This window comes from Zonotrichia leucophrys, chromosome 7, assembly GCF_028769735.1.
Source record: "Zonotrichia leucophrys gambelii isolate GWCS_2022_RI chromosome 7, RI_Zleu_2.0, whole genome shotgun sequence".
Classification (NCBI taxonomy): Eukaryota; Metazoa; Chordata; class Aves; order Passeriformes; family Passerellidae; genus Zonotrichia; species Zonotrichia leucophrys.
The window spans coordinates 34,494,289-34,519,538 of record NC_088177.1 but is presented as its reverse complement, the minus strand read 5'-3'; the positions used below and the strand labels follow the sequence as shown (position 1 = coordinate 34,519,538).

Below are 25,250 nucleotides of genomic sequence, written 5' to 3'. Positions count from 1 at the left end.
AGAAATGCAAATCTGGCTCTTGGCAGCTGGGCAGGCTCTCACCTTTTCCTGCTGCCCCAGTGTGATCACAGGCCAGGTTTATTTTGTGACCCAGCAGTTCTATCACCCTTTTTTTTGTTCCAACTGGAACAAAAAAAGGATATTGACACTTCACAGCAACTCAAACGTGTAAGGTCAGCTGGTTTTCCTTTTAAACCTACTAAGATGACAAGGAAATGTTGTTGTGCTGCACACCAGCCACGTCCATCTGTCAGCTCCATGGTGTGGATCTCTACAGAGTATGGAAGGTGCAACTCTTTGGGTCCTCGTAGCAGCTGAGGCAGATCTGGAGCCCAGCAACCACTCAAAGCTCCTCCTGGCTGTGGGGGAGCTGTGGGCAGCGTCTTCTGGCTGAGCAGCTGTGCTGCAGCCTTGTCGCCCTTCAAAATAACATCTCTGAAGATTTTCAAGGTCAAACTTCACAGTTTGTGAAAAAAGCAAAAAGTAGGCCTGGCTTTCCATCACTCTGGGGATGGTGAGGTGTGTCCCAGAGTCAGGGTTAGCATGGAGCACAGTGAACAGCAACAGCCTGTGGAGGCTCCATCCATCTAACCCTGCTGCTTTCCTCCGTTTTTAAACCCCCCATAGTCATTTCCTTGCTGTCATGGAAATAATGGAGCCAGCAAAGGATTGCTCCCCTCTCAAGCACAGGGTAATGAACAGCCATCAGAAACATTTGATATTTCCATGATGTGAAGCATCAATGGCCACAGAGAAAACCGTTCCCATTTTGGCAGTACTTAATTTACTGTCACGAGCAGGCGATCTGTACGGGAGAGCAGGCACAACGCTGATACACTTTTATTACCCTGCCAGGAGCCACATTATTGTTTTCTGTTTTCACATTTCTTAGCAACAACATTTTTTTGTTCATAGGTTTCTTCCTAGGAGCTTGGCTGGAATTATTTTTATGTTGTCCCCAATTTACATGCTGACTTACATCAGCCTGTCCTCGAGCGAGAGCCTTGCTTTCTGCCTGAAAGCCTCCTGGCAATTACTGCTGTCTTCTGCTGATCCATCACTCCTTTGGCACTGCAGGAGATGAACCTCCTGCCTGGCAGAGCTGCCTGTCCTGGGGAGCAGCTCAGTCCCTGGCAGGCCCCGCCGTGCCAGGAGCTGCTGGAGCCAAGTAGGGTCTGGAGTGAGCAGGTACAAATTTGTACTCTGAGCACCATTGCTGCACACCAGCCCAGAGCCCCAGAGCCCCCAGCCAGGATAAAACCATGCCTGACACACTGAGCTGCAGTGCTTGAACCTGGCCTATGCTGAAAACCTCTCTCAAAATGTGTAAAGGTGAATGCCTCGGGTCCCAAGTCCCTGATGCAACCCAAATCATGCTCCTGGAGCAGGCAGAGCCCTGCAGCTGCTCAGCTCTCTTAACCCATGGATGGAGGGTGAAGGCAGGAACCCCTGCCTGGGGGCTGCTGCTGCTCTTGTTCCCCAGCATCAGCATCCTGGGCGTTTGGCTGCAGCCCAAAGATGCCAAAACACACAGAACCAGCATTTACAAGGGCCCCCAACCTTTTCCACAGCCTCTGCTGGTCCCACAACCATTAGAGATGAGGTATCTGAGAGCCCACCCACATCTGGGCACATCTGGGCACAGCACCAAGTGCTTTCAACCAGCTGGCCCCAACCCAGCTGCTCCCCCGTGTGCAACTGCAGCACAGTCGCAGAGGGAGCTGCCAGCACCCAGCACTCCCTCAGGAAAGACAGAATAAATGTCATTTATGTGCCAGAGAAAGAGCAGGCTTCAACAACAGCAAAGATAAAACAGAAAATAGGAAAAAAACCTGAGAAAGAACGAGCACAGGGATTTCACCAACACACAGAACTACATCAGACTCTGAGATGGATCCTCAGTTCTCATCCCCCTAAGGATGGAGATCTCTGTAACACTGCAAAGATAAATACAACTGGGAACTGTGTCATTAGAGGCACTTTAAGCTCCCATATATAGCCTGGAAAGAGACTGTTGCTAAGAATAGTGGGGCCCAGATATTCCACAACATGAGAGTTGACAGATTTCTTCCCAGCACTAATAGGATGTGAGGCTATTTTAAATTTGCCCTGATAAGTAGTCAGGCCATTCTTGAAGAGCTGGTTCTAGAAAACAAACATGGATCAAGAGATGCTGGGCTGGGTCTGCTTCAATTAAACACAGGATAAACACAAGGAAGGTTCTTAGGAAGGCTCTCCTTTCCAAAAGCCCCACAGAGACACTGATGGTGGGAGCCAGCAAAATCAACTGGCCTGCAGCATCCTGAGCCCTGAGGAATCAGGGTGTGAAACCAGAGTGGTGATGATGTGTGGGGCTGCAGAGGCTGCCACCCCTGCCAGCCCTTCCCTTCCCCTCCCTGCTGGAGGGTACCAAGGGCTGCACCTGCAGTGCCAGACCATCCCCCAAAACCTCAGGAAAAGCCATGGAAATCTTTCATTGGCTGGGCTGGGAGATTGGATGAGGCTGCATTGATTTAGACTAAACAACCCCATTTCATGGCAGTATCTGCAGTGGGTTTTGGCAGCATTATGGCAGAAATAAACTATTCCCTTGTGCTTTCTTGGAAGTGATGAACAGCGATGGCAGCAAACTGAGTAACCTCTTTAATGTGCAACAGCCAGTACGTAAAATAACACACTCTTCATGGTCAGAGTCCAGTTTTAAATAGAAATTACACAGTGGGTATGTTACATTGACAAGTATATAGTGGTTTCAACATTATTTTCTCAAAAATAAAAATACATCACATTGGAATATTGCATACAAAATGTAGTATTTGCCCTAAAATAAAATTCTATCAAATCACTTTAAAAATTACAAAAGTAAAATGCATACAAACTCCAGTAAAACTGAACAGTCTTACAAGTCGAGGATAGTTTACAAAGATGCTCTCCAACATGTAAAACCCTCTTCCTTCTCCATATGTTCATGCACTTCAAAAAACCCCAACTGTTAGGTGTGTCCCATAATTAAAAGCTGTTTTTGTGACCTTATCAAGTACTTATTTCTAAAATGCACAGTGGAAGACATTAAACATGGTAGGGGGAAAAGAGATGTTAATCTAGCAAATATCACAGGCAGAGAAAAGAGATATGTTTGGAAAATGCATCATTGTCCCACAGGAGCAGGAGCTGGTGGCAGTGGGGACACCTGCAGCTCTGCTGGGCTGGCTCAGCCCAGGTGGAGCAGAAAGGTCAGAGCAGAAGAGCTGTGGGCAGGGAGGGGCAGGAACACAGCTCCAGTTTACACTGCACATTCAGGGGGTCCCTGCTGGGGAGGGACACGGAGCATCCCCTCCCCTGGCATGGTGGGCACCCCAACCCTGGCAGCCCCTCCCCAGGCCCTCTGGCTTGTCCCACACAAACCTGCACATCCCCTCTGAGAAGAAAAACATGACCTTGGGCTTGTGGTGGCTTTGACAAACACGTGGACCAAGGCTGGAGAAGTGGCCTCAGCCTGAAGGGAAAATCTTCCTGTAAAGAAAACAGGTTTTGCTGCTGGTATTGTCTTCATGTAGCAATGCAGTGAGTGCAGTGAGTCTGTCCAGATGCAACAAGAGGATAAATCCCATGGAGGAAGCCACTGGGCAGAGAGAGCGTGCAGAGAAAAGCTGTTGGTGCAGAGAGCAAGTCCCACCTGCCTTGCCTGCTGCACCTTGGAGAAGCAGCACCTCCATACGTGTGCCACCTCCACAGCTGTCCCTGTGGCACAAAACCCACCACAAACAGAAAATGAAGGTCAAAAACTCATCCTTGAGGAAGGAAAAAATGAGGGTCTGGAACAAGTAGGCTGAAGGAGCCACCCCTCCTGTGCAAACAGCCCAGGAGCCCAACATCCCCTGTCCTGGGCATCCTGGCTCAGCCCTTCCCTTCCCTTCCCTCTGTGCTGCAGTCCTGCCTCCACCAGGGCCTGGAGCTTCCCACGGTGCTGCTGGGCCTGAGCAGTGAAGAAACAGTGCTGGGGCTGTGGGGGGCATGAATTGATCCAAAAACATTGCAATCCCAAGCAATTGGCAGCAGCCAGCACATCTGTGCAAATATTTGCTTTTGCTTGTCAAAACTTTGGACAGAGTTACATTTCTTCCTTTATTTATTAGTTTCATCTGTCTTGAAACACAAACTGCAAAAATTGTGAGCAGATTGACATCTTCTTCTGACTCCACTGTGGCTGTGCCTGCTCTGGGGCAGCTCTGTGGCAGCTGCAGTGACATTCCTGGAGGAAGCAAGGCAGATATTCCCGTGCCACCCACAACCACCCGGCAGCAGCCACGGCTGCAGGGACGTGGGATGGAGTCTGTGCGGAGGGGGATGATCCCCTCAGGTGAAGCAGGGAGCCTGGAGCTGCCTGGCTGTCTCTGATGGAAAGGAACAGCAGCCACAAGGCAGCATTTCCCCCTTCTCCCCCCACAGCTGGAATGCCAGGACCCATGGAAGGTGACAAAGTCCTTGTGTGTTTTGGCAGGGTTGGCTCTGCCCTTCACAACTGGGCATCCACACACACAGAGCTCCTTGCACACCCCACATCCCTGCTCTTCCCATGTGGTGCTTGAACAACCCAGAGAATGGCAGCCCCAACATCAAACACCAAACCAATACCCAGAACTGGTGTCGTTTCCACACACTGTAGCACTTGTCTTGCCAAGTTATTACAATGGTCTGTACTTAGTATAAAAGGAACCTCCTCAAAACTAATGAAACATAAAAATGCCTTTGTCAGAGATATCTACTTAATTTGCAAGTGACCCAACAAAAGAAATGAACAATTAGAGCCCTGCTGTCACACCATTACAGAGCAGTTATATCCACTGTGCAAACTGTGTAATTCCCATTCATATTTCAGTCACTCCTGACAATTAAATCACATTTCCCTTTCTTGTAAGAGCCAATACAAGCACATCAATCAGGGCTGCTTGTTTATGCTGCAGTGCAAGGCCATGCAGTCACTTGCTCAGCTTACTGTAGAACAAACCCAGCATTAACATCCCTGACACACAAAATTTCAAATTGCATATGGACTTCATCAGTCCAGTGCAATATTTTGGTGCTGAAATGCCCCCTGGAATTGGGCACTTCTTGTTACTCAGTCCAACCTGTTGCTTTCCCCAAGTTACCACAACAAACACTGACAGAGTCTGGGGTCTCCCAACCCACTCCAACATTCAAGACTTCCCACTCCCACTCCTCTCAGCTCTGTCAGATGGTTGGGAACAACTGAGATGCTGTGAGCCTGAATACCTGACACAGACAGTGCTCATCTGCTTGGCCTCTCCAGGTGTGGGAGCTAAAATCACAGGTTTCAGGTAAATTACAGGCTGCTTCTAACAGATTCGCTGTTCATGATGTGTGCAGAATCCTTTGGGTCTGCACTTTATTCCAACTGGCACGATTTTCTAAAAAAAAAAAAAAAAAAATTGCCTATTTTTTTGTACATTAAGTACATGGTCAGCCAAGCTCCTTTCCCTCTAAAATTGCTCTGGAAGCAAGGAAGCTCCTCCCCACACCTCCAGCTCAGGGGAGCAGGCAGCCCAAGGGAGGGCAGAGGGAGTTAATGGGTAACAGCAGTGACCAGAGCCAGGAACCAGTGCTGCTGCATTTTCTAATCCTGAGCTCCCCATGAGCAGCATGGGAGCTTGCACAGCTCCAGAACTCAGGAGAAGGAGAGCCAGCAGCACTGGAAGCTGAACCAGGAGTGTCCCTGAGCCAAACAAATGTTTACAATAACCATTAGGAGAGAGTGGTCACCATGGAGCAACGTCCCAGCATTCCCAACACAAACCACAACACATTACCTGTGTTCTTCAGGGCTGTGAACTCACAGGCCACAAAGAGAGGAATATTCCAGGGCTCCTCAGGGCACCTTCCTCTGCTGGCAAGTCACAGGCCACACAGCAGCCAATGCTGTGACTGGTCCAAGCTAGAGAGACTTCAAGCTTTCATTAAGAAAAGCATTAACTGTTTCAAGCCTATTCTGCACTCCTGCTCATTGCATCTGCACTGCTAAGGGCTCTCCCTGTGCTTCAAACTCAAACTTCCAAAGAAGTGCAGGTAGCCTGGCAGCTTGCTCTCCTGCTAAATCCAAACAAGGGTGACCAGGCAGCAATGCTTATCCAAAAAATACTTCTGTGGGTTGTGTTACTGACATGAAAGGGACTGCCCCTCAACAGAAGGATGCTGCTGTGGAGCACAGATGGGGATAAAGCGTTTTTCAGAGATCTCAACAAGCACATTTAAAATCCTCACTTCCATCCTAAAGCAGACTTGCTAATCTAATAAAATCCTAAGCTTGAACCCTGAGTGTGTGGAATGCAGCCATGTCCTGCACAACTTCAAGTAACTTGGGAGCAATCCTTTGACTTTCACATGGGCAGATTTCCATCAGAGCTGCTGGGAACTCGGGCTGAGCCCTGACTGCAGCGTGCCTGTGAAGCCCCAGCAGGTTTCCCAGCCCTGCAGAGGCCCTGGGGGCTGTGACTCAGCCCAAGCTGCAGTGCCAGGGCAGGGGCTCAGCGTGGCAGGGCTCTGGCAGCGAGGGGCCGCAGGGCTGGCGTCTCTGAGGAGCAGTGGGAGCTCCCCATGAGGGACAGAGCCAGCCCAGCCAGGGTACAAATGCAGCTCTGGCCAAGGCTGAACCCACCAGCCATGGTGATAACACCTCTGGGATAAGAGATTGGGAAGGGAAAGGAAGTGACTGCAGAGCTGGAGAGAGGAGCAGCTCTGCAGGTACCCAGATCAGGGCAGAGAGAGGGGCAGGAGCTGCTCAGGCACGGGAGCAGAGATTCCCCTGCAGCCTGTGATGGAGACCATGGTGAGGCAGCTGTGGCCCATGGGGAGCAGAGATTCCCCTGCAGCCTGTGGAGAACCCCGTGCCCCACAGCTGGATGCCCAAAGGAGGCTGTGGGAAACCTGCTGGAGCAGACTCCTGGCACGATGGAGAGAGGAGCCCAGACTGGAGCAGGTTTGCTGGCAGGATTGTTCCCAAAGGTCCCTGCCCACAATGGAGAAATTCGTAGAGAATTGTCTGCCCCCATGCTGGAGCAGGGGAAGGATGTGAGGAGTCCTCAGGGGATGAGATGTGTGATGGTCTGACCACAGCCCCCATTCCCTGTCCCCCTGTGCTGCTGAGGGGAAGGGGGAGAGAAAACCACAAGTAAAGTTAAGCCTGGAAAGAAGGGAGGGATGGGGGAAGGTGTTTTCAAGATCAGGTTTTATTTCTCTTTATCCTACTGTGATATGATTGCTAGTAAACTAAACTGGTTTCCCCAGGTTGAGTCTGCCTTGCCCATGATGGTCACTGGTGAGTGTTCTTACCTCAACTCATGAGCTTTCCATTGCATTTTCTCTCCCCTGCCCAGCTGGGGAGGGCAATGACAGAGTGGCTTTGCTGGGCACGTGGTGTCCACCCACAGTCAACTCACCACACAGAGAAACAGCTACCAAAGCATCAGAGCCACAGTGAGCCATTCACTCTGACTCAGAAAAACAATCAACAGGGTTTAAAACAAGAGGTTCACTCATCTCCCCTGACTACAGAGAGCCTGCATCTGGAAGCACTGACAAATATTTTAAATTGTCTGTTGCCTTCTGGAACAGAGGAAGAATAGGTTATAGTCTAAGCATTGTGTAAAATGCTTCTCCACCTTAAAACAGTCAGGACAGTGAAAGGGTTAGAAATCTCTGTCACTCAGGACAGCAATTTTGATCTTTATATAGCTACAGTAAATTGCACAAACAGAGCTCTGGAGAGCCATCCCAGCTTGCAGTTCTGCCATGACAATGCAACTCCAGACTCCTGGCAAACGATCCCTGGTTTCAGAGACAATAGGTAGCAGCAGCTACTGGATACTGAAACTAATCCAGGCACTAAAACATAGTAAAAAGAAGCTGGACAGTTAACACCACTCATCTGAAAAGTAAGGGATGATGCCAGTGGATCTGAATGTGCTGGTTGGACTGATTTCATTTTCCCTATGCAGGTTAGCTCCACTACCACAAAGAACCTGCTTCAAGACAGGAAAGACTATTCAGAACTGATACAAGCAATGAGCTAAATCCATTTTCAGTACTACAGTAAGGACATCAATTGCTCTGAAAACATAAAAGCAGGGAACAGCTTGTTTTATTTTACTGCACAGATACACTTCTGAGTTAAGTCTTAGAGGTGTATTCTCTCTACAAAAGGAGAGCAGGCAGAAGGAACAGATCCATGTCTGAAAGGTAGTTCTGGGTTTATTTGGGTGAGCTTACCGTGTTGGTGTTGCCCCAGGGGCAAAGAAGAGCCCCACACAGGAGCAGAGGGTGCTTGATTCAACTTCTAGAGATGCAGAGCCTCCTCCAACACGTGCACCCACCCCCTGCCACAGAACTGCCAGGACAGGAAATCATTCCCTGAAAAGAATCCCTGTCGCAGGCCGTGCACAATGCTTCCCACTCACGGCAGTGACTGGCTTGGGTACAAACAAGGGCACATCACCTTCCCCAGGCAGGATCACCTGGAGTAAACCTAGGCAAACACATACCCTTGCACAACTTATATATATATATATATATGTATCTCTTATATATATAAGTTTTATTTGTGTATACATTGATATAAATATGCACGCCCCCATACACACAAACACATCCCCATAACACAAAGCACAGAACACACACACACATACAGAAATATTTTAAATGATGCTGAACTGAAATCTAAGAATATAATTAAGAAATCATTAGCAGGTTTAAAAATTGAGTTAAAAAACTATTCAAAGTGTCTTTAATATTTATGTTCAAGTAAGGGCCGGAACGACCACAGATTAGTACTGATAAAAAGAGCTGGCAATAATTTCCCATATTATGCCAGAACTCGTGAGTTACTCATTGTCAAACTCATTGTCATTTCGCCATCAATGCATCTCCTCAACTAGAAAGGTTTTTTTAGGAAACAGTGATTTCTCCAGACTTGGGTTACAAGCAATATTGTTTAGGCACCCTCAGTCATAAACTAATCCTAAAAACCACACACACCTTAGAGTATCAGGAGAGAGCTAGCAGGATTCAGACATCCACACCCACAGTATTCAGTGGCACAAACAGTAAAAAAGGCAGTACTGGAGATGGAGGATGGAAAGGTGACACAGTGGTGGCCTTTAGAACAGCAACATTTACCTAGAGTGACACTCCAGTACACCACAGATGCTCCATATCAGGAACCAGGGTGGCATTTCAGAGATGACTGTGGGTGCAGGTTGGGATTCAGTGGCAGCTAAAGCTATTGTTTACTTGTGCTCCAGGGTGGTAACATACACCTCTAATAAAACTGCAAGGATTATGTGGGGTATTTAGTATGGCTAAAAACCCTGGTACCAGTGTCTTATATCAGAACCCACTTTATTAGAATGTAAATGTAGTGTACAAGCACCAAATCATTTTAGCTTAAATGTTTAATGAACATTCAAAATATAAATGACTAGTGATTTTAAAGAGATCTTGAAATGATTTTTGTTTTCTTTCTTATTTTTTTTCCTTTTGTTAAGATTATTCCCTATTTTCATTCTGATAGAAGACTCTGAAGATTACTGGTACCCTGGTGTGTATAACCGTGAGTCAGCACACAGGCACACACACACAACATACACCTCGCTGCTACATCAACAGCCTCTTCAACAGAGAGCCCCAGCCCTGCACAGGGACCTGGACAGCAGAGAGATTCTCTTTGTGCATTTTGGTGTCTCCATCACCACTTCAGTTCCACATTTGTGGCAATTCAAGATGGTCTTGAACATAAGAATGACCCATCCCTCACCCTCTCTAAATAAAGCCACGATTAAGTCTTGAAATTTCTTTGTTTTTCTGCTGTTCAGCTGTGCAAATCCAGGCAGATGTGCAGACTGCAAAGCCGACTTCCAGTCTCTTCCAAGCCCTCACCAGTGCGGGGTGATCACACGGAGACGACAACGTCGAGATAGAGTCTGTCGTAGGACTCGCGGAAGCACAGGATGAGGAGCAGGCTGAGCAGACACGACCCTGGCAGGCACCAGTTGAACCAGGAGAACTCTGCAAAGCAGAACAGAGACCCAGCCTCAGTTATCAAACATGTTCTGTGTTTAAAGCGATCAAAACTTGGACTGATGGCAGGTTTGAAGGAAATCGCTGTGTGCTGACAAAATCCTGACGGCTCCCAATCGATGGATCCACGGTTAACTTGGTCTGTGAGCCTTCTCCATGGACACCTCAAGTTATAGATATTTATAGCCAATTCCTCCAGCTAATGGAAATCCTCCTTATTCAACCTCCCAATGAAGAGAACGGGGAAAAAAATAAAGATCTATCATTGCTAATGGAGAATAAACCACTTCCAAAGACTCTGCTCATTAGTCCCTTGATTTCTATGGATTGAGAACTAAAATTAAAAGCATAGAAGAAACTGGGTTTGATTTTGAATCAAACCTGCTCCATTGTATAAGAAGGGAAAACCAATTCCTCAGAAGAAACTTGTGCATAATGGGATCAATTCAATTTAAAAGTCATTGCAAAAAATAGGCCCTTTCAGCTGTTTGACGTAACGTACTGTCCTTAAAAGTCTGTGCTCTGTACTCAAGAAATCCTATCATCTGATATTTGACTAATAATTAGCAGTTTGAGTCACATTTTTTTCAAACAAGTACCACAAATTCTTTTTTTCTACATGTGTCAATTTACTAAAGAAACATTCATTTCACCAGATAGTGTTTTACTCGTTTTTTTTTTCAAATTTTCCATTATTATTATTACTACTTTTATTTTTTCTTTTATTATTATTTAATTTTACAGAATCTAAACTCTCCCTCCGGGAAAGTTAATCAAATCTGAGTTAATCCAAATCAAGGCTTCATCACTGCTACTTTCTTAAATCTGCAATTTATATTGCTGAAAGAAAAAGCATGATTTATTTTAAACAAGGCAAAGGACAACAGTCAGAAAGCCTGAAAAATCAGCCTTCCAAAACCAGAAACTTTAAACAACATCCTCCCTGATCCACCAAAAACCCTTATGGATTTGTTTAGGCAGTATTATTATTAAAACTATAGTAAAAATTTCCTAGGCTTGGAGAAGACTTATGTGATGCCAGAAGTCAACAGGCAAATGCTTTGCTATTATTTTCCTTACAACATTCCTCCTTAATTGAATTAAACAGGTTTTACCTCAAATATCCTAAAAGATGAAATTTAACTTGGGAATACTTCATGCCTTTTTTGATCTAGAATTTGTGCCAGCCCTGGCAATGCAGGGAATGCATCAATCCTGTGATGCCAAAGGTCATTTTCCTTTTGTTTTTCCCTTGGAAATCCCTGCAGAAAGGCAAAGGAAACCTCATCCAGAGGCTGCAGCTCTGGGGCACAGCACTAGCAGCAAGGCTGAGCTTCAGGAAGGTTTGCATCCCCACTCTGCTAGCTGAACCAAAATCTTCAGTGCTCTGGAAAGCTTCCAGGGCTTGGGTCCTTCACAGCATTTGCAATATCAGTACAAGGAGAAAAAGAGAAATTGGAATGAAAACTACTTAAAGATTATTTGGCTTAAAGGAAAGACCAAGGGAACAAGATGAATTTGACTGAGTTCTGGTTTATCTGTAAGCTTCTTAAATGCCATTACAGGATGTATTTGAATCAAATGAAAGCAAATGATTAAGATCATTATCTACCCTCTAACAGATTTTTTTAATCAGAGGAGCCAATAGCACCCCTGGCACTCATCCCCCCCAGTGACCACACACTCTCTCATATTTTCTATCAAAGAATGGATTTTCCTAAGCACAAATTACTTTATTTTATTTCCTTTTGAAGAAATAGGGAAAATATTTTAAGTGTATGGGTATACCAATTTCAGGTTTATCCTAACCTGCATTTACTGGTATCTTGTAGGGAAGGAAATATGAGAGACAAAAAATGGTCCCAAATACTCTATTTATGGGGGAATGAGTCCACTGTATTGTAATATTTTCATCAGAAGTGAGACTCCATATCCCCATCCTCATTTATTATGTAATGCCAAACAGTGAAAAAATTCTCTGAACATTCTGTGCCATCTTTCCAGCTGAGGTACAGATGTCAGAAACAATAGTATGTGTGAATAGAGTTCACACCAATTAATATCAAAAGTATACTTTAAAATGTAAAGACCAGCTCTCACACCACTCAAGGCTAGTTCAGACGGCATTCAGATTTTACAATGATACAGTTCAGCATCAGTATTAAAAAATTAAATAATTTCTCTCTGTTTGTGTTCACAGACCACAATTTGGAACAAGCTTGTCATCCTGCTTGCAATTTCCTGGCAGAAAGACAAACCATGCTGAAAATTTGCCCCAGGTTGAAACCTTGATGCTTTATAGCAGAATTCAATCTGAAATTTGTCACTCTCCTCTTGGTTATAAAATACAACATCTTAAGAAATAATAATACATAAAAGCTCACATTTTATAATGGTTTACAAATATTACACCGTGAAGCAAATGTTTACCATAATAACAAAATACAAAGAAAAAATCTGTGTCTTTGAAAACCATTAATAAAGACCACTTCCCTTTGAAAGCAAGCTGGGTTCTTATTTTACAGCTTAGAGTAATAATATGTATTACAGTCTACTAAACAGCAAGTTTTAAGTTATGATTATGAGTTAGGAGGAAACAAATAATACTTGAGAGACGAGAAAATCTGAATGAATTGACAAAAACCTGAAGTGAAATCCTGTTATGCCGGAATAGGCCATGGGATTTCCCAAAGGAATGCCTGTTCTGTCTTAGGGCAGTGGGACCTCACCCTCTGAACCAAGCTGGCTTTAAATGGGGCATTTCTGCTCTGCCCCTCCTGGGTAACACAGCTCTGCCCAAGAGCATGAGGCTGGGTGAGCTTTACTGTGGTTCTCACCACCCACAGGTACAAACATTATTAATGGCCACATTACCCAGGCCTTTATACAATTTGATGACAGTGTGTACCCTGGTGGTATCTGGCTACAGCAGATTCAGGCAGACTTATCCTGCATCTAAGAAATTTCATTTTTATAAGCATGCATATAGAAAAGAATTAAGATTAAAATTCTCCTTCCTTGCTGCCCTTGCTTGGATTCAAACATTTGGTTATCAACAGAAATTGTACGTGCAAATCCTTCCTTTTGCTGACAAAGGTATGTCCTTAAGGAGTATTAAATTTTTTAAGTGTCTTATATTTCTTACCTGTATGGTAGAATGTGAGGAAAAACAAAAGCACTCCCATGAACACATTACTCAAAAAGGTGACAACTCCACAGCTTATTCCTTCTGGAACAGGGTAGACTGTCTCCACAAAGAGCTCAAAGAATATTGGTACGCTGCTGTTGAGGAATATGCCCAGCAAAATGCAGGATGTGTACAGTGTAGCTATGACAGAAACAAAACCAGTTATTAATTTCATGCTGGTGTGTTCCTCTCCTATTCAGAGCTGCCAAGAATACTAATATTTGAATAACCAAAAACTGTATAATCTTATTTTTACCCTCTGTGTATCAAAAAGAACATCACATCCCATAAGCCTTAGGAAGAATGCATGCATTGATTTGTGGAAAAAAAAATCAGAAATAATGATTGATTTATTTATCTATTTATTCAAACAGAATCCATGAAGATACATTCAGTGATTTGGACTTCACTTGTAAGTAAAACAAACAACAAAATTATGAATGCAAAGCATCACCTACAGTTTAATTTACCTCTGAAACAAACACAAAATATTGTCCTACACACAATTAGGACAGGGAGCAATTAATGCACCAAATTGGAAATGGACATGGATTAACCTTTTGACTTAGCTCTAAAGGTCAAAACTAATTTTGCTTCCATTTTACAAATAAATACTAATGATCTACCAGCTATCAAGACATTAGTATTCAGCACAGCCTGAGCTGCAACATGTTGAATCCCTTCTGGCTTCAAAAGGAAATGAAGGGCACCCAGCTCCTGACAGGAACGGGACAGATTTGATAATGCAGATTATTTGCTGCTGTACAGCAAATTGTTTTTCTTGGAAAAACGAACAGAAAAATGTGACATTTCTTCAGCAACCTCAGCTATTTTGTTCTACAATTTCAGCCAAATACTTCACAGTACTTAATACAAAAGCTTAATATACTTATATTATACTTAAATAAACTTATTATAGCTATTTCTGGACTAAAAAAACCAAAAAACAAACCACAAAACTTCACAAAAATTTAGTATCTATTTAGAAATATAAGTAAGTTTTTTCTTAGTGCTGTCTTGGACACAGGAGATTTCCTGACTTGCAACCTCAATAACCTGAGGTTACTGACCAAGTAAAAAGAAAAAGGAAATTATCAGAAGGCTTTAAATAACCAGAAAACTCTGGAATAATTTGTGAGGCTCCTACCAAAATACTAAGAAAACCTAAAGAAAAGTATTTCAAATACAAAAGTGTTATGATGTCAGAGGTGAATTATTTATAGTGTCTTCGCTGCAGTGAAAAGATTCTGTGGTACAAAATCCTTAGAATTTTTTTTCATATAAATATATATATGTGTGTAGATATTTCAGTTTAATTTACACTCGTTTGTCTTAGGAAAGGGAGAACAGAAACAGCTCTACTTCATCTTTTGTTAAGCACTGCTCAAGCTTTCAACTGAGAAACTGTTAGGAAGCAGGAAATGTTCAGCTTTAAAAAAATTAAAAACCAGCTTTATAAAATATAAAACATCATGGAAAAGAAATAAAGAGATTAAGAAGCAGAAAGGGCTATTTATTACATCCTCTATTTCATGTGGTTTGCTTCCAAGGGACAAGGACATTTCTTTTTCAACAGAGGACTTGTCGAGACAGGAAAAAAGAGGGAAAGGTGGCCCCACTTCTTTGAATATACCACAGTACTCTGAGCTGTAAGAAAAACAAACAAACACATGCAAAACCAAAAAAATCCAACTCCCTCAAAAAAACCATGGTAGCTTTTCCTACTCTTGAATTCTCCTGTCACAAACTGCAGAATAAATCAAAGAAATTGATGTAAGATATGTCCAGGAGACAGACAGGAAAGAAAAAACCCCATACAGCATTAGGATGTTCTTCCTAATGCCCTCCTCTAGCTAACACTGAAGACCTGATTCCCTAGTTATAAGATCCATAGATTTTTGCTGCCAGTCCTCACCAGTATTTAAAGTTTCATGAGCCACTCTTTGAACTCCCATTCACCTCAAACATTGCTGCATATTGCTCTAAATCTCTCTAACTGCTGTTGGGTGTAGCCAGAATATCCAATCACACTCTGCGGTTTGAAATTTTTGTATTGGCTTGAGAGACCAACACATAAATGAAATAGAAGAATCTCTTAAGACAAATGAATATTTGCCCCTTATTACTACACTCAGTTGAAGATATCTATAGATAGACTTGTAACTTCTAGAGAAGAACGTTTTCAGAACCTCTCTCAAAGGAGGGAAGGTGGCACCCAGCTGTAATTCTGTATCAGAAACTCAAACAGTGGAAATAGTTGAGAAGCTGCTGAAAGCCACAACAGCACCACTGAAAGTGGAACAGTGAACAGACTGTCAGAAGAAACACCTCTGCAAGAGGGCTGAAACATCTTCCAGAAGGAGCAACAGCCAGGAAAAGGGAACTCATACCTCTGAACAGAGACAATGTCTAGACATATAATTTCCAGAAACATAGAGTCACTGAGATGAAAGCAAAAATTAGCAGCCATTTAAAGACTTCAGATTTTGTTTAATACAGTAGGTGCCAAGGTTTCCATAAAATAGGAATAGGAAGCAGTCTTCAAACTAGATTTGCTAGTTTAAAATATGCCAGTTGAATTACATCATTGCTCACCTTGCAGTGCACTCACAGGGCACTCACAGGAACACACCCACTGGCACACATCTCACACTCCCACACTGAGAGGAGCAAAGCAGCCTTGGCCTCACCCCTTGGCTGCCCCAAAGGATTGCCTGCCTTGTGTGTGCACACCAAGAGCTGCCAGCTGAATACCAACAGCAGCACCTCAGCTGAGACCACAGCTGGTACTGATAAAGCAAGGTCTGTGCAGAGGTACAGGTACACACACCTTTGGAATTAATAAGCAGAAATGTCACAGCAAAAGGACAGACAGAATACAGCATCCAGTAGATGCCAATTTAAGTTCTAACATCTAATGGAAATGAGAGCTTCTAACTGGGAAACCACAAAAAGAAGCTCTGAAAACGAGGAAGATGTGCACATCTGAAAGCCTTCTTTAAATGGTACGTATTGTAGTGATGGGAAACTGCTTTTTATCTCAAGCATCTGTAAATCAACCAGGGTTATCCTGAGTGCTATACAAATAAGCTTATTCCAGTAATTTAGCAACTGAGTCACAAATCCAACTGGCTGTTGACAGGAACTCAAAGATAAGATACACACTTCTAGAAAAGTAAGTCCCAGAAACAAGTAAAATCAGAGTTCAGAAGTGGGTTTTGTTTTTTATTTCACACATTAAAGAGTGTATCTCATATTCCAGCTCGTGGATGACAGGACAGTAGGAAGATACCACCTATTAACAGGGACCATTTGCTTTCCATCACAGAGACCTTGTGCTGAACAAACACAAACAATTACCACGATTTCATACTGCAGAGGAACAGCTGCTCAAGTTACAGCAAATGTTCTTTCAATTAAGACAATCTTAATGACAGTCCTTGGAAATGAATATAAGGATCTGAAAGCACTGACAAAAGAAAAAAAAAAAAAAAGAGATGATTCACCAAGAAGCTAACATTATGTCCTAAAGAATAACAAGTAACTTGGATAGGCATACACTGGAGAAGTGCTACTTCATGCTACCACTATTTTAAAAAATCACTTTTTGTCAGGAAAAGGAATCAATTAATTGCCTATGAAGTTATGTGCAAAGTTGTGTATCCAAGACAATGGCAGCTATGGACATCAACAATGGAACTGGGTTAGGTTTCTTAAAACATTACATTAATTGAAATAGTTTAAAAGATGTTTGTGTGCATTAAGCAGCTATTTCTCAGGTTGACCACTGCAAAAATATCAGCAAAGGCAAAGATCCCATCCACAGCACAGGTGTTTCAGAGAACTGGCAGGAGCTGCTGCAGCAGGAGGCTCAAGCCAGATTTCATCATGTCATGCTCATGCTTGAGGTGTGAGGTAACCCTTGCTATTCCCTCAGCACTCATCCTGCTGGCCAGGAAGGGAGCAAGGAATAAAATGTGTCTTGATAATAGCACTAGAGATGTTACCAGTTAGATGACTTGGGACTGATGGTGATACAGTGGCTTAGCAGAAAGAGGAGAAAAGTGGCAAGAAGGAAGGTTCCTGACTGGCTTATCTCCTACAGGCCTTGAGCTGCTGGATGGCAAATACATGCCCACATCCCAGAAAAAGACTTTCTCTTCTCCCAGCCACAAGCTGCGGAAAAAGCTTTCTACCAATTAAAAACAATACTGGGGGGGAAGTTAGGAATTTAAACAGGGAAGTGATTTAAATGACAGCCTTCACTTGGTGTCCTCAGATGAGCTTGCAATGCAGCAGAAGGAGACTCAACCATCTCTGACATACAAACAACTTTCAAGAATTTTCCAGGACATTCTGCAACATGTTTAGCAATTTACTCTTAAATTATACCATCACTAAATGTACAACTACAGAGCCTGATCCAAACCCAAATGAAACTGATGAAAGGACCTCAACTGATGTGACCAGTTCTTATCAACCAGTGGCACATGCATCTTGGCTGATTTTTAACAAAGAATATGAAATATCACCATTTCTTAAAAAAAAACCAGTTTTCAGATAAATTTACACAGGAAGTGCTGTATCAAGTGCAAGCAAGTGGTAAAGCATCTCCTTCCAAAGTCCTCTGCCAGAATCTCTTGAACTCTGTGCATTTTCTAACAGTTCTCTTTTGAGACACACTCAGCCAAAACTCACACAAATTTTCTAGAGATAAACAGGAGAGTAAATACAATGGAATATATTCTCTTGGAAGCAGTACACAATTTAGAGCAAAACCTGTGGAGATCCTAGGGCACTTTGTCAGTGCCCATTATAACTGTATTGCAAACATCAAAGTGAAAAGATAATGCCTCATATGGATGCAGCCTTTGTTGACTTCAGTGCTTCAGTATCCCCATGACCAATTTGAACAATTCAAGTTAGTTCCTGCCAAAATCTAAAGTCTATTAAAGTAGAATGAAACCTCCCTATAATCTAACTCTTGCTACTGGCCATGGTAAGAAAAGTCACGGAAGAAGTAATCCCTAATTTTTCCATGAGAAATGTGACTCCCTTAAGGTAAGACAGTAAATTTTACTGTAATTCACTTATGGGAATGAAAAAACACAATAGAAGAAAGATGTCTCTGCAGTGCACATTTATAAAATCAAAATGTTTCATTGCCTGGATTTCCATTCCAGCACACACTGATCAAATTGCTATCTCATGATATAGTTTTGAAAGAAACCAAAAATCTGATCAAATTTGATTTGTTCTACATTCTTCTCATGAGAAAAGCAAGTGGAACTTGCTTTGAAAGCAGAGCATTCAGTTTGGAGAACTAAGAAGTAAAAAAATTACTGAGTAAGCCTCAAGAAATGAAAGAGGAGAGGGCTGGAAATTATACAATATTTGAGGTTTGCTATTGATGGATATTCAAAGTGCCCAGATTCATAGATACTCATCTCTGAAATGCTCCTCCCAAATTTCAAGCACTGTATACTAATAAACACTGTGTCCTAAAAGAAAATAACCTCCTAAATTAGTTCTTCTTTAGGCACTCTTCTGTTTGTGAAGTTAAAGAAGCTGTCAGCAAAACAAGGGTCATTATTCCCATCTTATGAGTGAGAAAAGCACAGCAGGAGTTGGGGTAATGATTTGCCCAAAGCCCTAAGCAGGTTAATGTTTTCAGGCCACTGTTTTATCCTCTGGGCTCCCCTGCCTTACACTTACCAAGCACATCTTGTTTATGGTAAAGAAATTAAACTGAAATAATAAACCTATCAGTATTATATTATTAACACCTTTCTTCTTCTGTGCTTTGTAGATGAGGACAGAGAGACAGATGTGTTTACAATGTTCAATCTGTTGAACCTGAAAATAAAAGTGTGGGCTGCTTAACCTAAACACAGTCATCAGCTTATGGAGTTGCCACTGTATTCAGTGTCTGCCATGCAGCACTAGAAAAGATTTTGTAAAGCAAACTTCTGCTGAATGTGCTCATAAATATTAGAATATTCTTGATATGCTACACCGAAAACATTCAATCTGAGCTGCAAGCAACTAGTGTTGCATATCAATTTTTGGAAAATGCTGGTATTTGTATCCAGAGATCCTACCAGCAATACAAAGTGGCAAGATACTGAAACTGGCAATACAATGCCTTACACGATTATTTTGGGTCGAAGTATCCCATTGTACATAAATTCACATAATGAAGTTCAGTACAAAGCAAACTAACAATGAACTTGGCAAAGAGAAACAGATCAGCAGCTGCACTGAGAATTCAATGGAGAAAACTATTTTAATGCTCTATGTGTACATAAAATTGTCTTTGAAACTGAAATGCAAATAATATACATTAAATTTAAAATTTCTTAAAATAAAATTCAGGGTTGCTTAAAATATAAACCAATTCCAGAATCAAGGTTTTTGGAGAGCTGTGATTAGCTGATGAGAGGTGTTTTAGACAGATGATATAGTAGCTGGCACTGCATCATTATTGCCTCGCTTTCTTTTTTCCCCACACTGGCTGTTATGGTTCATATATACAACTATGGCTACACTTTTTATAAAGTCTTTTGGAGTTACATTAAGAAGTCAGCAAATGACACAAAACTTGTCTTCCTCCATGGGAGGAGGAAAAATGGAGTGTATTATGCAAATACGAAGCAATGCGGGCATTACTCAACACAAACAATCCTAAACAGTATAATTTAAAACCACAAATGCAGTCATTGATTTTTAATAACTGCATTAAAGGTCTCCATTCTAAGTAATTACATTTTGTAGGAAATATCTTTAAATGACGTTATGCCTATTTAAAAGGAATTAGAAGAATATTATACAAACAAGGTGAGGAAAATATATTTTGCTGTGACCATTTTTTCAGATACCTTCCCTCCCCCAGTATTTAAAACAGACATTACTAAAACTGCCACCAAGAACACCAATTAAAAGAGGACTTTGGTTTGTTTGTATTTTAAAAACAAATATTTTGAGATTTTTTTTCCTTTTCTTTTAGGGCGAATAATTGGCCAAACTCTCTCATCTTTTTTATGCTTCCATAAAAACACATCCACCTACTGCCTGCTCTGAGCCCAGGTGGGAGAAAAGCAAAGGGTTTTCAGAAGGGGGAGATGAGCTCATGTCCCCAATATTCACATGCAAAAGGAAAAGACTGGGTTTGGACCTGGGGAAACCACTGTCAGGGTCTGCCTATAGAGGCAAACTTAATTCATGGATGAAGCAGCTGTTAGGTGAGATACAGCAGCCAATGGTGATGCCGTCTAACCAGACCTCATCTCTGTGGTGAAGCTGCCTCAACACCTGGGCCAGTACAAAGGCTCCCAAAGGTGTCCTGTCTCCTCCCCAAAATGACCATCCTGTCCTGTGGGAGAGCTGCCTTTTAACTGAACCAGCAATCCTTCAGATCACGTGGATATTTCAGCAGTTCCCAGGTATTGCTGCAGATGGCAAAGCCTGACTTGTTCAAGAGAACAACACTGGAGGCAGGCCAAGAGAGGAGGGGGAAGTCCCTCCAAAACTGGGAGCTACATGGTTGGAAGGGAAAACCTCTTTGGAAGATCAAATGTACACCCCCACAGATTTTCATGTCAGTTTTGAACCCTGCTTGCTCTGCCTCAGCATTTGAATAAGGCTGAAAGTGTGGACTGAGATCCATCACTGGCTCTGCAGCACTGCCAAGCCCAACACTTGTGCTCTTTGCCACAGGACAGGAGGAAGCGGAGGAGCCTAAGAACCTTCTGGCTCATCAAAACCTGCCTTGAATAACACAACCCCTGCTTTATAGCAGGTGTTCAGTGCTGCCTGCAAAGTGGCTCTGGAATAAAAAGTATTTTATGGACCTTTTGTGGAAAAAAATTTAAAAAAGCAAAGGAAAGAAAGAGAATAGTAGATGAAAAAGAAAATCAACCAAAAGTTTTCAAAAATATGAATGAGGGAAAAACCCCACGATGATGTCTGCTTTTGTTTTGCACATCTTCAAGCTCTACAAAAACCACACAGCAAATAACTACTTGGCAGTCCACTGTCAACACTTGCCCACTGATATGCAGAGTGACTTCCACCTGTACCAGTTACCACTAATCACTTCCAAAAGCTGCCAGCCCACAGCCTGCATCTGACCTCTTAGATTTGTACTCCAATACACTCTACATCTCAAACTTTTAATTAAAAGGAGAAGAATAAAAAGAAGTTAATCCAAATCAATTCAAATGTACCGTTTCTCCCAATTACTGTGAATGCAGAGGTCATCATCATGTTGCATCATTACACTGAGGAATAATCTAGCATGAAGTCCTATAAATTAGCTTAAATAGCTTGTGTGTTTTCATCCATAACAGCATATTTCATAAAGATATAGCACTGCTTTTCTGTGTACAAGGAACTAAATTGAACAGGCACATTACATCTATTTTTTAAGAACTTTAATGAGAAAAGCCTGATAAGAACCTTCCCCCACTGCATATCTATGAAATTTAAACAGAAGAAAAAAGAGATCTGATTTTCTGGCTGCACATTAGACTCTGATGCTTTAGACTGCCTTTTTTTTTTGAGGAATGCACCACATTCCTGGCACTTCTATTCAAAACAAGCTTGTGTTTTAAAGAAAAGGGTTCAGTATTTACAGTGGCATATGTAAGAAAAGCACTGACAGAAAAATCTGATCTATAATTACAACTCAATCTAAGGAATCATCCATTTTAAGAGAAATGGTAATTGCATAAAAAGTACAACCCAATCCCTGTATTTGAATCAAGAGATGCTAGTTTAGGACACTATATATTAAACCTCAAATTTACCTACATTTATGTCCTGACAGTGGATGACCTTTCAAAAAAAAAACCAGCACAATGCAACTACATCTATAAAAAATAAGAAGTCTTATAGAACCTATGTTGCATGCTGAATTCTTTATAAAAAAACCCCCAATAAAATAAAATCAGAGAGAGCTCCATCAGTTTTGCTTTGGAACACTGGTGAGTACGTACGTAATGACTTTCCCCTCTTGAAATGTTTCTTCTTCATTCTTATGCATAGACTTGAAGGGTCATTTATGTGTTTGGTTTGTTGCATCAATTCAGAGTATAGAGTTACTGTAAAAATTTACATTACTGCAGGCTTGCAGTGATGAAGCAGGCAAGCATGAGAAAAAAGCTTTTATTGCTTTTATTTTAGATTTGATGGAAATGTGTAGTCATTTAGTATGACAACAGCCATCATGAAATTTGATTTATTTATTGATTAAATTATGTTTTATTTAAGCAGAATTTTTGAAAGCATTGAAATTTCAAGATAAAGCACAAATTTGACCTATCCATCCAGATGGTGTTGCTCCTGAATTGATCATGTATTTCAATTTGCTGCACCCACTTTAGTTTATAGTTGTGACATTTGCAGTGCACCAAGGACACTTACTGAAACTCAAACATAATTTGAGTAAAGCACTACTCTATATACTACTCTCCCCACCAAACTCTTTTATTAAAAATAGGCAAAAAATGGTTTTCATTTCTCCTAGAATGCACAAATTGCTTGTATCAAAGATGGCCCTTCATTTAAAATGGATTTATAGAATCCTTTACTAAATAAATATATTTTTGAACCTTGATGGCTTAGGTTTTACTGCAACTTGCTACTCTGTTGAAGGTCTTGGAATCACAGGAGGATCAGTCCTTTGGTGCAGATAATAAGGTGAAGGACAGATTTTTAAGAACTAAGCAGTGCTAGCTTTCACCTAAGGGTGCAGCTCGCTGGCAGCCCAACTGGACCTCTGAGCTTTTCCCCCACTCCTGCCAACTGCTTTTTTCCCTGTCTTTTTGAGGCACAGGCTGAGTTAATTTTGGGCTGGAAGAGTTCCCTGAACCTGCAGGCAGGTGCAAGAAAAAAGGACAGCACTGTGCAGGGACAGATTTAGATGGCTGAAAACACTATGGGTCACCTTGGTTTGAAATGCACCAAGTGTTTCTAATAACGAATGCAAGTTTCAACCCCCTAAATTCCCAGACATGTCACTGTTTCTTATATGCAACACTACTCTCATTCGTCTGATTTTTCTTGATTTATTTCTCACTTCGGTTATTCCTAAGGACCCAAAAGCAGAAAAAGACTTAGTCCCCAAATCAAATTTAAATGTGTACTCAGGGCTCCTGTTATTGGGTTTTTCAAGTTTTTAATCTTTTTACTGAATTATTCAAAGCAGTAAGATATTTCAGGTTTCAAAAGACTTTCTAAACATTTTTTCTGTCTCAGTAAAACTACTGTATTACTAAAGATACCAAACCAGGTTATAAGATATTGAAGACTGCAAATATTTGCCTGCAATATGAATTATAAAGAACAGGAATTCAAATAATTGTCAATACCTGTGGTCAAAGGCAGATGAGTGACAGAAGTTAGACAGGTGAGAGTGAACCAGGTTGATGCTAATGTTGCTCCAGATAAAAGCAGCAGCAGTATGAACTTCAGCATGCCCCTGATAAAATCTGCAAATCTAAAATAAAAACACACATCAGAGCAGTACAAACACCGATTTTCATGTTATTTAAATGTGATGCTTGACAATTAATTCAATATATCCTCATTAAGCATTTTGGAGACTATAAAAACAATTTAAAAGTAATTTCTCATTTTCAGAAATAGAAAAAAGGTATTTTTATAGAATGGTGATATTTCTAGCTGTCAAGCTGAAGAGCCATGGATGTTTTAGCTGTCACAAAGTAACAATCAAACCAGAACAATTCTCAAGCAATTATCAAGGCATCACATGAAAACACTAAAGGAGAGTTATTTTTTCCTTCTGCATTTGTTGGACACAATATCTCACCACTACTTCCATCACTGTTTTGTCAGCATTTGCCAGTCTCCCTTGGCAGACACAGAGCTCCATTAGCATATGAGGAGGCTGCCGCCTTTCATTCAAGACATAGTTAAGTGTCAAGATTCATTCCTATGGGAAATGGAAAATCTCCAAAAAAGTCCAAAGAATCCCTAGTTGAAGATGACAAGGAACAGCTTCTGAACCCTTGGATGCATTGGTGATGAAGCCTGTGGTGGCTTAGGCAAGGAAGGAGCTCCTTACACAGGGGATCACTCTGCCAGTGGCTGGTTTGGGTTGAAAAGTTCCAGAAACCACAAGCTCGGTGCTGCTCCTCTTCTACACAGACCCTGCTGACAGACGGGGGGAGGACAGCCCCACAAGTCCTTGGGCAGTCTGGCTCTTATACAGAGGGAATTATGATATTTACACCACCTGACGGTACAATTGCTTTTTTCATCTTTTCCTTTTTCTTTCAAGGAGACAGAATGAGCAGCGCTCGTGTGGCATAATTATCAGTGCAACTGCTCTTTTCAAAGGGGATGTTAACCTAACTACTGGGAAAGATATATTAGAAAAGGCAATGTTATTTCTTCGTGAGCAATTTTCTATAACCTCCTGCTTAGGAGATGTGCTTTTGGGATGGGTGGGTTAGGTGTGTATTTCTAAAGCAAATCTTATGCCCCCTTGACAGGTTCCTACCTTGATTAGGCTAATGGCATCATAATCCACCTAGGTTGGTCCATGATAAAATTTGTCTGTCTACCAGCTGACTGCCTTATCTACCCTGACAAAGATCACTCTATAAGCAGATACCTTACAGCTTATTTGATAAAACAGGAAATGCTGCCAAAATTTTGAGAACTTCCAAATATAGTGTAACAGACGTAGGAGTAATGCACTCAAACACTCTCTGCTCCCCCAAACCAACTTCTTTCCTTGTATTGTGATTCTCCCCATGCCTGAATTCCACACTGAATTTAGCAGTGAGTAATTCAATAAGCAGCAGTGGGAGATCAATGCTGCATATAATCTGAGAAGTTTATGACTGCAGTGTTCAAGTGGCGTTTGCATTCATCTCCAATAGCCAGAGGTCAGCTGCTACTGGTGGAATTTTTTTCTAACAATCCAATTGAGGAGTCAGGATCACCT

The 25,250-nt window shown here is 41.9% G+C and overlaps 1 protein-coding gene across 1 annotated transcript in view; it reads right to left on the bottom strand.

Annotated features, from left to right (window-relative positions):
* Positions 1–2,620: 2,620 nt before the first annotated feature.
* Positions 2,621–25,250, bottom strand: part of SLC49A4 (solute carrier family 49 member 4) — a 72,086-nt gene continuing 49,456 nt past the window's right edge. Inside the window, exons 7-9 of the mRNA XM_064719021.1 lie at positions 23,647–23,774; positions 13,235–13,417; positions 2,621–10,077 (exon numbers count right to left, since the gene is read on the bottom strand). Coding sequence (XP_064575091.1) covers positions 9,962–10,077; positions 13,235–13,417; positions 23,647–23,774 — 427 coding nt within the window. The 3' untranslated portion in view covers positions 2,621–9,961. The remainder of the gene's footprint in view (positions 10,078–13,234; positions 13,418–23,646; positions 23,775–25,250) is intronic.